This window comes from Spea bombifrons, chromosome 4, assembly GCF_027358695.1.
Source record: "Spea bombifrons isolate aSpeBom1 chromosome 4, aSpeBom1.2.pri, whole genome shotgun sequence".
NCBI lineage: Eukaryota > Metazoa > Chordata > Amphibia > Anura > Pelobatidae > Spea > Spea bombifrons.
Window position 1 is genome coordinate 44545507 of NC_071090.1, and position 17335 is coordinate 44562841.

Below are 17335 nucleotides of genomic sequence, written 5' to 3' on the forward strand. Positions count from 1 at the left end.
CGAGAATATTAAGATATGGTCCCTAAAGTTTGATGATTATTTAAATGCACAATGGAGTTGAATTGAGTTTTTAAGCATGCAATTTGTTGCACAAATTCTTTAGTTACTGCAATTAGAAAACAAGACTTGTTTTCATCCTCCCTTTGGCTGCCTCTACTGAAAGCAGGATGCATACTTAAGTGAGCTTCCTGAACATGCGTTGGAACCAATGGAAGTAGCGGCAGCCAAATGCACGTGCTAACCAATCAGCCGCCTTTACAGGACATACAAGTGTTGTTTGTGGCTGCTTGTATCCAGCAGATGACCCCACGCTAGGGAATGACATCGGCCACCTGAACACCCTCAAAAATATTGACACTGGGGAAGAGAGAGGCTATTGGGCAACTGCCTCCAGAACTACTGCACTGATTGCCAAAGAAAAAGCACAAACAACACACTGTTTTAGTAAATGAATTTCCTTATTGAAAACACACAGAGTTCCTCGCCCACTCTGATACGGGAGATCAAGCACTGGCAGCCAGATACAAATAATGTCAATCACGTCACAGGTCACACATTCCACCACAACCCCGCTGATCAAAAAAAAGTACGCAACAAGCCACTCAGTGCCAAGACCCGGGGCTCCGATCCAAACACAGTGTAGTCGATGAATGGTTTACCGTGCATATTTAGAGATCTCAGGCCAGACACTATGGTCAGTGGAAAAAATTATTGCTGGTAATAGAACGGCCATTCTCTCATAGACGGTCGTTATCTCATAGACGGCAATAGCAAAACCTGAGACACAATCCAGCCATACATTACTGATTACAGTCAGCTAATGAGATGTAGCCTCTCGAGTCATGGGCTGTTAGAAAATGGATTCTTGCAGACTGTCGAGGCACTAAGTAACTCGCACCAGTTTCGACATGAGACTGCAGGTGAAGTGTGTCGCCACTGGGGGCAGCAGAGAGCAGAACACGGAGACACTGATCACGTGAGGCAATTCCTGGAAAGTTCCTGGAAAGCGGCCTTTGCATTTACCAGATATGGGAGGGAGAGACAGGCGAGCGGATCGCACAAGCTGGGAGGGGGGGGGAGAGCTGAGATTCAAAGAACAAGTGGAGGGAGTCTGGTGATGGGGGGGAATCAGGCACAACATCATCATTAACAGCAGCAGCCGTCACACTAACAAAAGCCGCATTTAACTCCAGACGAGCTGCTTTCCGCCGAGGTCTCCGCTGCGGCTGCCGGCGGATGGATGTCACTGAGCTGGGATGGTGCAGAGCCTTAATTCACCTTGCGTGTCGGTGCTGCGTGCCTGTGACCGTGGAGCCAGTGCAATGAGTGCGGAGCGCCGTGTACATTCCCCGCATGCTGCATGTGCGTGTATATGTCTGTGATCGCCTTTTCGGACTACTTTATTATTCCCAGCTGGGAGGGATCCAGTCGAAACTCCAGAAGGAAAGCAATGCAGTGCGTGACTCCGGAGAGGAGACAGGCTGGGCAAAGTTGGGGGCACTGTCAGGCGCCACCACGTCTCCACTACTCCAATCTACATCCCACTATCCCTATCTGAACACCGGGGAAAAGGGGTGTTAAGAAGAAGCCCAGAGCCACGAACTCCTAGCAAAACAATCCAATGAGATTAGAGGAAGGGGGTTGCTCGGGGATTTGAACCCCCCCTAGACTCATACTTCGGGTTTAAGTCACATCCTTGGCTGACTTTTTTTGTCCAAATTTCTAATAAAAGAAGGTGATTGCGGAGCTCTGGATTCTCCCTCAAGAGGGGGGGACAAATCGCACGAGATCAGAAGGTAAAACATCATATCGATCTGGAGCTTTTGTTCTGTGTGCACAAGCCTTTCCAAGGTGTTCTGGAAGGTTATTCTAGATCACACGGTTTCCTAGACAGCTTGGATGAGTAGACGGTGGGGGCGGGGGTCTTCAATCGGTGCATGGCTGGGAAATCAAATCACACACTAAGGTAATGCATGAAACGTGTTCTCCCCAATAACACCGGCTGCTTATCCGACCCCTGCTCATTGTCACCCAGATCTAGAACCGCTTTTAGAAACGGGCACGGGAAGAATTCGCTTTGTGATAGGTGTGAGAACGGTTTGGGGTTCTTTCCGTGTTGTATGTATGTGAATATATATAGAGTCCATATGTCGTGTTAATCAAAGCGATACATGCTTCCTGTGAACCGAGGAGTGACTCTCATGTGTCCATAACGCGTTAACAGTTTAGTGTCTGGATTCGTGGAAATACCGATGCACACAAGTGTCGCTGTCACCTCCAGTGAATAACACGCGTTGGCTGTCAGACAAGGTGTATTATAGAAAGCGCCTGGGGGGGGGGGATTACCGACTTTCTACACTTTGTTACAAATACCTAACAATCAATAAACCGATTTAGTATTCCCGATTCCGTAAGAATTCCAGCGAAGGCTTAACGTTTAAATCGGAAAGTGTTGTTATGGTCAATTCTTCTTTATGCGAACCTCAAACACACTGTATTTGTTGTGATTATATTAATGTTATGTGTGTATATAAATATGTTCGTGTGTGTATATAATATATATATGTGTGTGTGATATCGATCTTTATATAAAGCGCTGTGGAATCTGTCGGCGCTTTATAAATAAAGTATAATAATAATAATATAATTATAGTGTGTTTGTGTGTATAATACCGGTATATCTAGAGTATATATGTGTGTAGTATCGATCTAGATCTATATAGATCATAGTGTGTGTCTAATATAATATATATATATATATATATATATATATATATATATATTACCATTTTGTTTAGATGACGGAGCTTTTAGCATTTATAGTGTTTTATGCTCACAGATGATATATAATCTATATAGAGGTCAGTTATTGACATGCAGACAGGAGCAAGGTGCAGTTACTAATTACTATACATATAATATATATATATGTATATGTGTGTGATTGTGTAAATATGTATTGGCTTGGCTTTGTCGTGTTCCAGCGGGTTATCAGATGATGGGTCGGAGTGTGGATTCCCGGCAGCATGTGTCGCCGCATACATGTAATACATGTAAAGATGAACACGCGGTGCTCGCCAACATGCCTAATAGCGACTGCGCTAATGAATTGTTTAAATAGCGCTTATACGGCCACACGCATGAGACAGGTGCGCTATTTCATGGATTGTATAGAAATGTAAATCCCGCACGGCTCGTCGTACCCGGTGTACGTATAGACGGAGACCCTTTAGAACTATCGATCGGTATGGATAAACCAAATTCTAATCCGCGATTCTATGTACGCGATACACACACATTCTAGAATGCGATCTCTGCTCTCTAGATGATATTTAATTGCCCTCCCTTTTTTTTTTCTGTAAAGTTTCCTCCTCTTAATCCACCCTATTTGTTTACTTTTCAGGAAGAACGCGCTGCCGGTAATCGATATCGGGATTGTTACGGATCGCCCGAGAGTGTATTCTGGAGACTGCTGTGAATATGTACTGTGACGGGCGATAAAAATCCGGGTTATTTCCTCGCCCGGGATCCCCTCACTCCCCACACAGGACAGTGTGGATCTGCGGAGCTCGCAGGGCTGCCCGATGACCCTGAGATCGGCCGAAACGTCAGACAGCCCCAGATCCATACAAAGCGGCTCAGGGGAGGGGGGATCCCCGCATGGGACCACTGAAGCTGCCCCGGAACGGGAGGACCGCATTGCAGTGTCCATGGGCGAGCTCCGGAGGTCAGGTACGTGTCGCCCGTTTACTCCTGAAGCCACACGGTTATCTAGCGCCTGCAGCCAGGACTCGGAGAGAGTCCATTCACAAAAGGGCGAATTGGAAGGAGAGCTTCAGCTCATTCACTCACATCCTGAAAGCTCCTCACCAGTAAACCTCTGCTGCACTTCTTTATAAAGCATAGATCAGTGACAAGTCTCCTCACCTATTGTAATATGCATCATGCACGGAAGCCTGCCAGTATTGGCCCTTCTTAGCGAATAGTGACATAAGGGTGGGAAAATCGCAACTACCCATTTAGTGCATAAACCCCCATTGGCCTGTGTGGCCCCTTTATAACTGGCCTTTTGTCTGTCTGGGACAGAGTAATCCCATGTGCTGAATTGCATTACTGGAGGGAGTACAGCCTGTTCCTATATTATGAATTGTATATATCGCCATCATATTCCGTAGCACTGTACAATGGACTCTAAAACTATAGCAGCTTGTAGCATGTATTGAGACAGAAGTGACAAATTGCTTTGTTACATATTGTGCAGAAAATTGGATTAGCGTTATTTCCATGTAGAATGTTTAACCCCTTACTTGCTGTAGCTGATAATGTGTAGTTTCTGTAATGTATCTAGTAGAAAGCCAACTTTTAAACAATGATGTCAGTGATGGGAGCATCGCCCATGTGTCTGGCGAATGCTGTTAGATAATGTGATGTTGTTTTGCATGCCTCCAGACAGCAAATCTAAATAGCTATTTAGCTGTAATGGTTGCTATAAGCTAAATGTATCCTTCTCCAGAATATGCGCATTCAAAATAATAGATCTGTCTGAACTGAACAGTCTGCTTAGAAATTCTGCTATGTATTCCCCAGCCAGCCTCAAGAAATGTCAATCACAATTCTATATTTTTAACACCCAAACATATGGATGATATATATATATATATTGGCATTGATTTGATTACTATAGGAGTAGATTGTTCTTAGACTTCCTTAGATATTAATGCATTTTATTTCCCCTTTTTTCATCAATTGATTTACTTTTGAGAAATGTTCTTAATTTATATTTTTTATACTTAATAAAACTATTGGCCACTTTCATTGTCCCTCCATATTCTCATACTAGCCTGTTGTTTGTTCAGCTTAGCTCCCTGATCTATACATTTTCAGTTCTTCATTACCCATGTATTACTGCTAATGTCTGTTTTGTGCTTTATATTATAATTTTTAGTATTACTTGATAAATCATAGATGATAATTTAATATACGTGATTATAATACATTTTATATAAATGTTGTTTAAAATAATACATTTGAGCTTTAAAGTAAAATGTAGTCCAATAACAATTTTAAATACCCAAAAAGCTTTATTTATTTCCTTTTAATTTGACTTCAAGTGTGTGCATTGATGTTATATCCATTTGAGATTCTGCCAATCACATGTTGCTTTTATACCTCATGACATTTCTGTTTTGCTTAGTTAAAATGGTCATTTATCTTGTATAACAGATGGCAACATAAAAATAAAACAAAAAAACTTCTAGTTATGATGTGTAATAATCTTGGCACCAAAAAGTGTTACATTTGGCAACAGCGAATTGGGAGGTGTTATCCAAAGTGAACGATCCCAAAATGGAGAACATCTAGGAATGTTAGATTTACTAAATGCATATCATGTTCACATAAGTAGCACCAGTACTATTCTGTAGCCTTATTACAATATGCGACAATAGATTGTATGCTTTAAGAGCAGGGGCTTCTTCTCCTTCTCTACCAGTTGTTCTCAAGATATGACAATGTCTTTCTATATTGTCATTTTTATTATTATTGTTCATTCTTGCTCTACAGAATTCGCTGGTGCTTTATAAATAAATGGAACAGCGATTGCTCTTCCATTTTGTAATCTTTGACACTGCCCTGTTTACTTCGGGCAACTTGAAAGTATCACTTGGCAAATATTTGTGATGACAGGTCTAGGGAAGATAGAACATGGTAACCTGAATGGAACAGAGTGACATTAAAATCAGCATCGTAATCAGCGTAATATAGCATCCCGCAGTGCATGGGGCCCATAGATCTTGGGGGCCCCCAAGGCTCCCTGGTACAGAAGTTTGCCCTTTGACATCAGCCATAATTGGCTAACTATTAATGGCATTTTTGTGTTTTATTACTGAGCATACCCAATATGCTTAACATACCACTGGGTCCTTTTTTAAGCAAAATTGAAACCTTTGGACCCGTTTACTTGTTTTTAAATAATCCGTTATGTAGACCTGTCCTGGTTTGTATCACTTGTTGGCTGTATGAGAGAAGAAGATAGTTTGCAATGTATAATAATGCTTACAAATATTAACATTCTCATCTTAAGAGCTGGCTTGTAATGTGAGGCATTTTAAGCACTTTTTTAACATTATTTTATTAGTATTTAAGATCTGATTTTTTTTTTTTATTTTTTTTTTATACGAGATTGCTTTCTGCGAGTTTTATAATCTGCAGTTTTTGTTTGGGCATTTACTTGTCACATTTGCATTACAGCATTTTCAGCACAAGAGACTAAACAATGAATACAGGCTATTACTTTAATTCTGTACGGTTTTGCTTTGACACTGGCGCTTCTGTTGGAATGCTTAATATGCCGTGTTCGCCATTACTGTTTTGCTTTGAAAGCTTTTCCGTTCCTAGAAACTGAAAGTAATGTGCCAACACTGAACTCATCTCGGTAATTAGGAACGGCAGAAATACCACAAGGATTTCTCACATTCTACAACAACAACAAAAAAAGAACCTACTTCTATAATACTGTAGGTTACATTAAATGTTGTTTTTTTGGTGATACCAAAAAAATAGCCTTTCACAGAATGATCAACTTTAAAACCCACTTCATTTTCACTATAAATCGACTGCAATAATACTGCAGAGCGTTTCAAATTCAGTTCCTTAGAGATACAACTCGGTAATATACTGTGCACTTGTGTCTGAAACATCTGGCCAAGCTTCTGCGGCACTGGCCAATTGTGTTGCACAACTAAATATCTAAAATGTCTTAAGTTATCTACCAAACCAACAATAGCTGTGCATTAACTGCTCAACTCATTGATGAACTCCCAGTTTAATGAACATAGCTTACAAACAGAGCTAGTTTGCACCAATAGTTGATGGTCACCTTATTCTGTGTGAGGGAGCCCACGTGGCATTGATTAAAATAAAAGGCTCATTGTTACATTTGTATCTGGATTATTTTTTTGGCATGTTGAAACTAACAATCTTCACAGTTAGTCATTTTTGGGCTAGTCTGTCCTTGGATAGTATGGTGTAGAGGACTGCATTGGGAGGCGGGTCCCTCCGGACCACAAATCTGGCGGGAGCGGGCGGGATTGGCCACAAATGTGGCGGGAGCGGGCGGGAGCGGAACACCCACATTGCGGGAGCGGGATTCAAAAGAGTGGGAGCGGGCGGGAGCGGGATTCAAAAAGCAGTCCCGTGCAGGGCTCTAGTATGGTGCTTATTACTAAATGGTCATAAGAACCAGTTGGTCTTTCTAGTCTGCCCATTTTTCCTTAATCAGTCCTTGGACTTGTCATAAATTTAAGATAGCTTTATGCCTTTAGCATGCATATTTAAATTCCCTCACTTTATTAGCCTCTACCACTTCTCACGAGAAGCTCAATGGGTAGACTTTTTAGTACTAGAGTTTAGTCTCCTACACAAGTGCTGCAAGGCAGATGATGAAAACACACCTTACATAAACAGTGTATGTTGTTTTAAGATTGTTTAAAGTCATTTATACATTCACACTGTATTGTTTTGTTTTCATGCATGTAGCATTTTCTAGATACTTGAATTTGTGTTCTGGATTTCCTGTCTGGGCCTTTTTTGTTCAAGAGGGTTTTTAAACCTAGGAATCAAGAGGCCAATTGTTAGATGAGAGCCTAAGTAATGTTGCAAAATCACTGGTCCTGCATTGACCGATGAAACATAGCAAGTGCTGTTAACATTTTAAATGTGATCGTTGTATGCTGATCACATGGAGTAGGATCATAGAAGTAGGTCTGCATGGACTTTCTTTCCAATCCCTGCGTGACCAAATCAGCTGAGGTGTTTCTGAAACTATATAACAAGTTAGAATAAAAGGCTAAGATTTGAGGGAACATGTTGAGGGGAAAAGCGGTTTGCATCTGGAATCATACTGTGAGATCATAAACCCGTTCCTTTATTTTGGGGACTTCTGGTGGCTCCATTATATACAAAGTATCACAGGAGATCAATAGTGTGAGTGTTTGGGCTGCTTATTTATCTGTTAATATTGTTGGTATGGTTTAACAAACACCACGCAAAGGCACATGTGTCGGTCTAGATGTCAAAGGTGTTGGGTGCTATGGAACTTTGTCATGTGATTATAGTGTCCTGTCAGCTTTGCCTGAATCGGGTGGCAGTCAGCAGTAACTACACCCAGTTACCTGATTCAACTTAAACTTACATTGTGTGCACATAGTGTTTTGGGAATGTGGCCTTTATGAACTCTATTGAGTTGAGTAAGGAGATATCAGGCATACATCAGGTGGTAGTCATCAGGCACAGACTTCTTTTATGCTTTTGGTAAGAACGGACTTAGGGTTGTGTTTTAGCTGCAAAATAATATATTGCTTGCATGCTAGAGCTCTTGAGTATGCAGAAGATGCTATCTGAGGTTGTAGATTCTTTTCACTTCGTCTGGATAAAATATCAAATTGCCCATGAATTGTGGTCACCCTATTAGGCCCACCATTTCTTGACTATCTAACACACAAATTGCTATTTACCAAGAGGAATTGTTAGTTTATTCTACAGCTCTTGAGCAGAGAGCCTCCTCCTCGAAGAGAGAGGACACTTAAGTAGCTGAGGGCCAATATGTTCATCATGCTATTAATAGCATAATTCTGCAGAACGCAGAAATTAGGCTTTAGCTTTTTCATGGTTGCTACTATTTCTTTGAGATATGTGTCTGAAAAGGATTGCGTCGTCATTCACCTGAATCCAATCACGAGCGGTCTTTTTCGAATCTTTGTCTTGAAGTGGTGGAGCTCTGGGTAGGCTACAGCAGAAATACTGTCTATATCTGTATGCTATGTGGACCTTTTTAAACTTAACAGACGTTCCTTGTTTTTTGTTTTCTTTCTGGAAAGCTGAATATATGACGAAGTTAAAAAAAAAAAAAAAAAAAAAAAAAAAAAGACAAGGCTTCTCATTCTAAGTTAGAAATAACACCTTTATACAGCTTTGTTCCGGAATGGTTGTAAAACTGAGGAACAGACGTTCTAAATGTGATAGGCCTACAGCTCAAATTCAGGTTAAAGAGTTTGGAAGCTGCAAGGAATACTTGGTAATGGTGGAATGTTTTCATAAAAATTACTTTACTTTTTCCAAGTACTGGAAACCACTTCCTGGAAGTCTGGGCGTGGGATGGTGCTTCTCGCCTCACGCTGTGTTGTTGATCTAAATACATCATATGGCAAATGCCAATAGCTCTTTTTCTGTAAGTGATGAAAATGTAGAATTGAGATGAATGTAGTAAACATTCTTGCAGGTTATGCTGCAAGCTACTATAGGGTCTTAAATCTAAATATGGGTCTGTCAATATAGAGCCAGCTCAGATAAGTAGAAATGTTGGTTTTGTTTGCCTAATAATATAAATAACATTATCAGAGTTTTTAACATTTTTATTTTTACACTTTAAAAGTGATTTAACTGCCATGGTACTTGAATAATATTATGTCTGTTCGGTCTGATAGCAATCAGTAGCTCCATAGCTGGCTGACCATCATGTGAGTTATTCGTGAGCAAGCTGAAATCTAAAGTCCAAATATACATTGAGTTGCATTCGATTTAGGTTGTGGAAACGAACATTTTAATTCTATTTTTATAGAAACAATATCATACATGTTTTTGTTTTCTCTTCTTTTTAGTTATTTTACTCCTATACCTGTACGGTTCTACGAATACTTTTTTTTTCTTTTTTCGTACATTTCTCTTAAGTTAGATCTGTTTATCTCTCCAACAAAAATGTGAACGGAGCAGTGAAACATGTAATCATTCCTGCAGGTCTCAAGAGTAGATTCAGCTTTTGACTAGTAAAAATGTATAGTGATGAATAAGATCTGACAAGGCAAAATGTACAATGTAGCCTTACAACTTCTTTAAAAAAAAAAAAATAGTTTAGATTGAATGTTTACATTTTCAAACACTAAAGATTCATTAATGGACTGCATAATAAGTTAAATAATTGTTGCAAGATTTATAGCAAAATACATTATATAAACATATAAAGTGGATGTGTTACTCATTTCAAGTCCTATATTTTACTGTTCAGTAGATGACATAAGCCTATGCATAACGGATGGTGTAACGCAGTAATTCTATTTTTTTCACATTGGGACTACAATTTTTGATAAAATATGTGTCCAGCATCAGTTACAATGGGGGTGTCTGGTCAGGCTTAAGAATTTCAAAAGCAGAGTGTTGCGACCATAAGACTGTAGACGAGCCCTGAAGGCAAGGGACTGAGGACAGAGGAGACCTCTCTATAAAAAAAATCTCGGTCTTGAGCAGGCCTGAAAGAATGAGTACGCGGCAAGGCCCATCTATGGACTGGATACTGTAGACATGAGTGCATGGGAGTGTACGTCTTGAATTGGGATTGGGGTGAGACTGGTATAGAGTGGACACGGGAGTTTGTGGCAATAACTTAGGTGGGGAACCAATAAGATCCAGCCCTCCTTTTTGGCCAGAGTGGTAGGGAAGAAGAAGTTGGACTTATTGATTCAGGCTCTTCATCAAGTTTGGCATATGGATCTCACCCTCAAGTTTTTTTTTTTGCTAGAACCATCACAGCTTAATATGGGAAAGTGGAACAAATGAGAATAAGTACATTGGTATATTGGAGATCTAATTGAGTACAAAATACTAATAGACTACATTTAGTTATGGTAACATTTGAGAAGGTGACAATTTCCCTTCTAATGGCTTATATAAATAATGTTTTTTTAATAAATAAAGCACTCTAGTCTTTAGTTACAAATTATCCATACAATCAAACAAATTAATTGTTTTTTTTAATTATTGTTTCATATTAGGTATTGACATCCTTAGCTTGTCATACCGACAGCCTGGCAATAAATCCCATATCAGTAGTAATCATTAGTTAGTGATTAGTAACAAGATAGCAAAAACCTAACCTCAGTGACCTTCTGTGCTTGTGTAGCGTAGTTTTTAGCTCATGAAAGAGGTATTTTTTTCCACCGCAGTTTCACAATATTGTGACAATGTTGAGTATTCTACAAATGGGATGTGGCTAGATCTGCTATGCTGACGTAGAGGCTGCTTCTCCCTAGACAAAATTATCCCTTTGTGGTGGTTTCCTAATTGGATACTTGTGACAGAACTGTAGAAAAAAAATAGTGCAAAAATTGTAAATGATTAGGGCTAATCCCTTTTTAATAGGGGGCAGAAGATGCATTTCACTCTCTCTCAGCAAGCTTTTGTTCCCACACAACTGGATGGAATTTACTAAGCTGAGTGTCTACACATAACCTAGGAACCCTACATCTCCGGGTTTTCGGTCCAATCTTAGGGTGAAAGGCCAAAATCACAGGGGCTGGAGCTGATTCATTCATATTGTACATCAGTCTTGTGATGCATAACACTCTGCGCTTTTGCTACCAGTATGTCATGGTTGATATTGATGTTTGAATGCATGTTACTCGTTTAATCATTTTATGTTTAACCCCTTTGTGCCAGGACTGTTTTTGTACCCTTTGTGCCAATGGCTGTTTTAACATTTCTGCAATGTTTGTGTTTAGCTGTAATTTTCATCTCCCATTTACTAAACCCACAAAAATTATGTTTTTCTTCCCAGAACAAGAAGGGCGTCCTTTAGACACCATTATTTTGACCATAGCATCTATTTTACGGTACAAAAACCTGTTAAACATTGGGGAAAAAAAACAACTTTTCCTGACTTTAAAAAAAAAAAATCTTTTTACTCATCTACAAAAACTAGATGAGATAAAAAATAGATTCTAAGATTTGTCCCTCGAGACCTTGTCCCCTATGAAATCTGTCATACATGCCTGAATCACTCCACATGTTCATACACAGGGTATTCAACTTGGGGGGGGGGTATTGACACTTTCATGCAGCCATTTTAACAGGTAAAAATGATTGGAGATTTTTTTTCACATAGCATTTCAGGTATACCTTTACTGAGAATTTAAAGGGTTACAACACCCATAATGTAACGTGTGTAAAGCAACATATCCTGAGTACATTGATACCACCCATGCATAGGGTTGTCGGGTTGCTTGGGGGCTAAAAACCCACGTTTGGGAGGTGCACATGTTTAACTTGGGAATTTTGACATGTGGTCATCATGTGCCCATGTCCTATTTGTGGCATTTTTGAAGCCAGCCAATTCAGTTTACCCCATCAAACCATATATTTTTGAAAACCAGACACTTCAAGCACTAATCCTACCACCATCCTTAATTACATGCTTAAATGCTTTTTCCAGCAGCAGGGCACAGCATATTTGAAAGACGTGGTTTTTAATAGGTCGACTGATCGTTCCTAACAGTGACGACATCAAGCAAGCCCCTACGTTTTGTTTCCTTGGAAGCTGCTTCTGTCCTCGTGCTGCTACTCGTACATGCACATGTATGCTTAATAAGCATAACCACGTGCATTCATAAAGGAATACCCCACATAAATACATATACACACAGATACAGTATATGGCATAAACACAGATCCCAGCTCATACCTACAGAGTATTATTCTTCTTGTAGCTGCACGTTAACTCTGTCCCTAACCTTATGCAGCTTCCACTCTGAATATACGCATGCACAGATTTTTCACAGGCATATATATTGTATTTACATGTCTCTTAGACATCCACAGTTTAAATACAATACAATGCACTGTGCATAGGCACTATTTTTTATGCCAGGACAGACACAAATTGTAAGATACTGTCCCTTCAAATTTGGGACTGTTGGCAACTATGCAGATATAGCATTCAGGAATCTGCTGGTGGTAACAGTCGCTTGTCTTCCAATTATTTAAATTCTTACTTCAGATTTCCCCCTCTTTCCTTGTGGAGTTGTTGGTGATTTGTTTTCAAAGTGTGCTAGCTATGGTTTGCTGAAATAGCCTTGGTCTTGTATTTCAAGCAAACTTTCTTAAATTACTTCCCTTAAATGAAAATCACATGTAATTGTAAATTATATACTGGAAGGTTAATTATACTCTAGCAAGCTAGAAGCCAGATCACGAGTACAGCATTTTACTTTAACAACAAAATATTACATTTAAAATAGTGAAACTTTCCAAATAAGTATTTCTGGAGTGTATCGTAATGAGTGAGCCTTTATTTGAAATTTCTTCAAACAATGCCTTCTGTGTAAACAATCCCTTCTGTGTCTGCTTTAGAAAACCTCTTTCATATTATTTTTTCAGTTTAGAGTACACAATTAACCCTTCCTGGTTGGTGGGGCATGTAATAGTTGAGACATTTAGATGTTCAACTCAAGGCACTGGTGGATGCGCAAGCTCATGGTAGTCGATACACAGGCTAGCATATCATGGCCTAGTTTTTACATATTAATTAAATTAAGAAAAGAAGAGTGCACACAGAGGACATTAACCTGATTCTTTGGGTTATCTATACTATCAAGATACCTTTTTTAACAGTGCCTGGTAGGTTCAATACCTAAAAGCTCACTTGTGCCATAAATTGAATGATTAGCCTTGATGCAGATCTGTTTCTCTTGTGCTCCCACTAGGAAAGTTAAGTTTTATTTTTTTAATTATCACAAGAAAATGTATGAATGCATTTGTTTTTCTTAATTCTACTTACGATTGTATTTTAGTGACACTAGAAATGCAAATAGCGTCTAGCCTTGTATCAAATGAACAAAAATCTGATTTACTGTGGAATGCACAGCTACAACCTTACATCAGGTGGAGCTCCTTATACAGTTCATTTCATAAGTCAGTTGCTCTAAACAGTGCTGATAGATTTTGTTTGACTACTGGTATAACTCGATTTGTGTAATGGCAGATTTTGAAAAATGTCACAAAGAACTTTTTTTCTTGTGTACGTGCACCTTGTCTTAAACATAAATCATTTTTTTTATTTTCGCGCAAAATGGCAAATAGGAGAAACCAAAAGCAAATACATGACAAATATTTGCAATTTATTAACCAAAAAAAAAATCATATCAGTATAATTTTCAGGAAATAAAAACAAGGACGTAGCCAGCAGATTCAGTAGCAGTGTTTGAATAGAGGTTAGTGAAAATATTTAGCAAATAATGATATTGCCAACTTTAAATTTTAACACGTTATGACAAATGCACAAAATACTTTTCCACCTTTCGCAAGCTGGGTGAGTCAAGTGATGGGCTTGAGCCCATGGCAGCCTAGTCCCTTGCAAACCTATAAATATGTTAATATAAAAATCATGTAAACAAAATTGTGTAATGGATGTTTTTTTGGGTTGAATTTACTTTTAAATATCTACAGATATATTCAAAGGCGTGAAAGCTAAGCACTGTAGGCAACAACCAAACAGACCAAATAAAATGCACATTTGTCAAATAATTAGCAGGGCCATGACTTTCATGGGGAAAGCGAGGCAGCTGCCCCAGGCACCACAAGGTGAGGACCATACTTGAGCTGCCTATGGGCAATGGCACTTCTTCTACTTGGCTTTTCACAGACATTAGGATTCCAAGTTATGAGCCTGTGAATTGCAGTTATGTTTTTCGCTTCTGACTTTTTATCCATAGGGGTTGTTTTACTAGGTAGTGAAAACCTTATTCTTTTTCTCCATTTCACCTGTTTTGCAAATCTGCTTTCATAGACAGACACAGTCTATGCTATTATCTCATACTAAATACGGTACTAATATGCTTCATTTCTGTTGTCGGTTGATCCTTCATGGTGTCTGGTTCCCTTGCCTCTGCCCAAGTGTCAGTAATAACGTGTAATTAACTGTTACAATAGTTATGCCTTAGGTCAGGGGTGTCCAACCTACGGCCCTCCAGCTGCTGCAGGACTGCATCTCCCATACTCCTCGGCCAGCCCCTTAGCTGAAAGAGCATTCTGGGAGATGCAGTCCTGCAGCAGCTGGAGGGCCGCAGGTTGGACGCCCCTGCCTTAGGTGTTTTTTGAAAAGTATTTGATGGGTATGCACTGAATTCTTTCTTTGTTTTGTATATTTATGGGTCATTATTACTCAGCAATCCTGGAATCTGAATGTGTTTCAATTGTATGCTTTATAGTTTGTGCTCTACCCTTTCTGTAACTTAAATGCCTTGGATGTAAGGAGGCAGTGCATGACTAGTTTTGTTTTTATACAGATGGAATGCAAGATCTAAGTTCAGCTGGAACTAGCAAAACTAGCATTAATATTTCTGATTAGGGAAGTAAAGATGCTCTTCTTAAAATAAAAACAAATAAAAAATCATGGCACTATGTTGTAGCTTTCTTTAAATATCTCTACTTATGTTTGGCCATAAATCATAAGGCAGATATGATACAGATTTATTTGTATGTAGCATAATACCAAGAAAAATCTCCAACGGCAAGCAATTTGTTACTAATGCAATAATTCAGAGAAATAGCTGACATCTATATTCATCACAGGAACAATTGCCACATGTAGATAGATGTTTAGAAGTATTAAAGGCCTTGTAGATTGACAATTTTGCATGAAACTGCAGTTGTTGTGAGGACCCAAACATTGTTCAAACATGGGGTACCTTGCTGTTTAGTTACACCGTGGTATTATTCAGTCTAATCCAGATGTTCCTCACTGGAGGCTCTAGTGTTGACTGATTGGTGTAGGTGCTCATTTTAGGCTACAACCTCAAATAGTCTTTGTATCATTTTTATTAATGCTTTGTTGAATTTTTTTCTTATTCTTAACAGGTTGGTACTGGGGCAATATGTCTGTCAGTGAGGCAAAGGAACGACTGCAAGATGCTCCAGAAGGGACATTTCTGGTTAGAGACAGCTCTCACACAGACTACCTTCTGACTATCTCTGTGAAAACATCAGCGGGACCAACTAACTTGCGTATTGAGTATCGAGAAGGAAAGTTTAGATTGGACTCTGTTGTTTGTGTGAGATCAAGGCTGAAACAATTCGATAGTGTGGTTCATCTGATTGAATATTATGTCCTCCTCTCCAAGAATAGGAAATTTGAGTCTGAAACTCTTCCAAACAGAACCGTCCACTTGTGGCTAGTGAAGCCGCTATATACACATACTCCATCCTTACAACATCTCTGCAGAATGACTGTCAACAAATGTACAAAGAAAGTCCAAGAACTACCTTTGCCCACCAGACTGAAGGAGTATATCACAGAATACCGTTACCATGTATAAACAAAATACTCTTACCGAGCATGAAGAAAACAATAGCAAACTTTGCAAATAGCTTCCAAACGTGACAAACTCCAACTGGTGTATCTGTACTGTTCTGAATGTGACGACTCTAGAAAATGTAATTTCATTTCAAGATGATTTTCATAGAACTATAATAGGACTTCCCTGGTTTCTCAGCTCATTTAAAATCTGCTTTTAATATTCACTTCAGAGATCCGTGTACATTTATTTGTTTGTATATACATTATGATTAGACTAGAAGAGCTTGCCTGTTTAAAAGATCACAAAATCTTGTATCTGATTCTTTCCTGCTGCCTGTAAAGGCCGAACCAACAAGGCCAAAGTTCACCATGGTGCCAAAGAGTGGTGGGTCCTGTCCAGCCACTAGTTTCACAGTCTTTCAACGTTCTTCTTCTTCTAGATTTCAGATACTCCGCCAAGCCTTTCCTTCCGCAATTTTTATCTTTTAAAACAAGAGCAAGCTCGTTTAGCAGACATACAAGAGAGGAATATAACCATTTAAGTACTTTTTTAAAAAAAAAGAGTATCTGGAACAGCATCTTTTAAACAACGTGCAAAAAAACATATATGTATGCAATACTAGATGAAGTTTCTGTAGTTTAGTTCATAAGTTAGATTGTTTAGTGAAATGCATAGTACGACATATCTTTGGTATGCTTTAAAGTAACATGTTCTCCTGACTTCATGAATTTGTTTACAGCTATCATTTAGCATACTTAACAATGACATTTGAAGCTCACATTCATTTAGCCTTTAGGGAGAGGGTTGATTAAAAACTAACTCTTGTTTGTTTTTGGTAGTGTGGCCCTTTGGGTAGTATCTTATGGAAGAGGGAAAGGGTTGACCATTGACCAAAAGACCTCTTTAAACACTGATGCTCAAGAGCCAACCAGAATATTTGCCAGGTGATGTGCCAACCCAAGTTGTACCTTTGTTGAATCAATGCAGTTAGGTCACCAAAGGCCAGTAGGAATCGTCATCTTTGTATTTACTAGTCCTTTGCGCCAGGCATCTTACTGTCTCAGTATAAAGCAACATACAGTGGAGATTTATAACGCTTGGGGGGAAAACATGCACCTACCAATATCCGGTGGGGGGGGCTAAAGTAACATTTTCCAACTCTATTTCTTACAAGCCCTAACAGAATGGCAAGGAAAGACCCACAGAACAACAAC

General features: G+C 39.2%; 1 protein-coding gene across 2 annotated transcripts; it reads left to right on the top strand.

The window, feature by feature from the left end:
• The first annotated feature begins 1141 nt into the window (after positions 1 to 1141).
• Positions 1142 to 16145, top strand: SOCS2 (suppressor of cytokine signaling 2). Of its 2 annotated transcripts, none has more exons than XM_053464212.1 (3): positions 1142 to 1796; positions 3404 to 3732; positions 15682 to 16145. In XM_053464212.1, exons 2-3 carry the CDS (start codon positions 3585 to 3587, stop codon positions 16137 to 16139), a joined length of 606 nt encoding a protein of 201 aa, XP_053320187.1. In that variant the 5' UTR covers positions 1142 to 1796; positions 3404 to 3584; the 3' UTR covers positions 16140 to 16145. The 2 variants fall into 2 exon arrangements, with proteins under 2 accessions (XP_053320187.1, XP_053320188.1); XM_053464213.1 differs by having other exon boundaries at positions 3404 to 3727.
• Positions 16146 to 17335: the final 1190 nt, after the last annotated feature.

What these genes read in the sequence shown, in the direction of transcription:
- SOCS2 (XM_053464212.1), top strand. Translation starts at nt 3,585, where the DNA reads ATGACCCTGAGATCGGCCGAAACGTCAGACAGCCCCAGATCCATACAA. An exon ending in GGGCGAGCTCCGGAGGTCAG is followed by an intron (nt 3,733 to 15,681) that starts GTACGTGTCGCC and finishes TATTCTTAACAG; the next exon opens with GTTGGTACTGGGGCAATATG.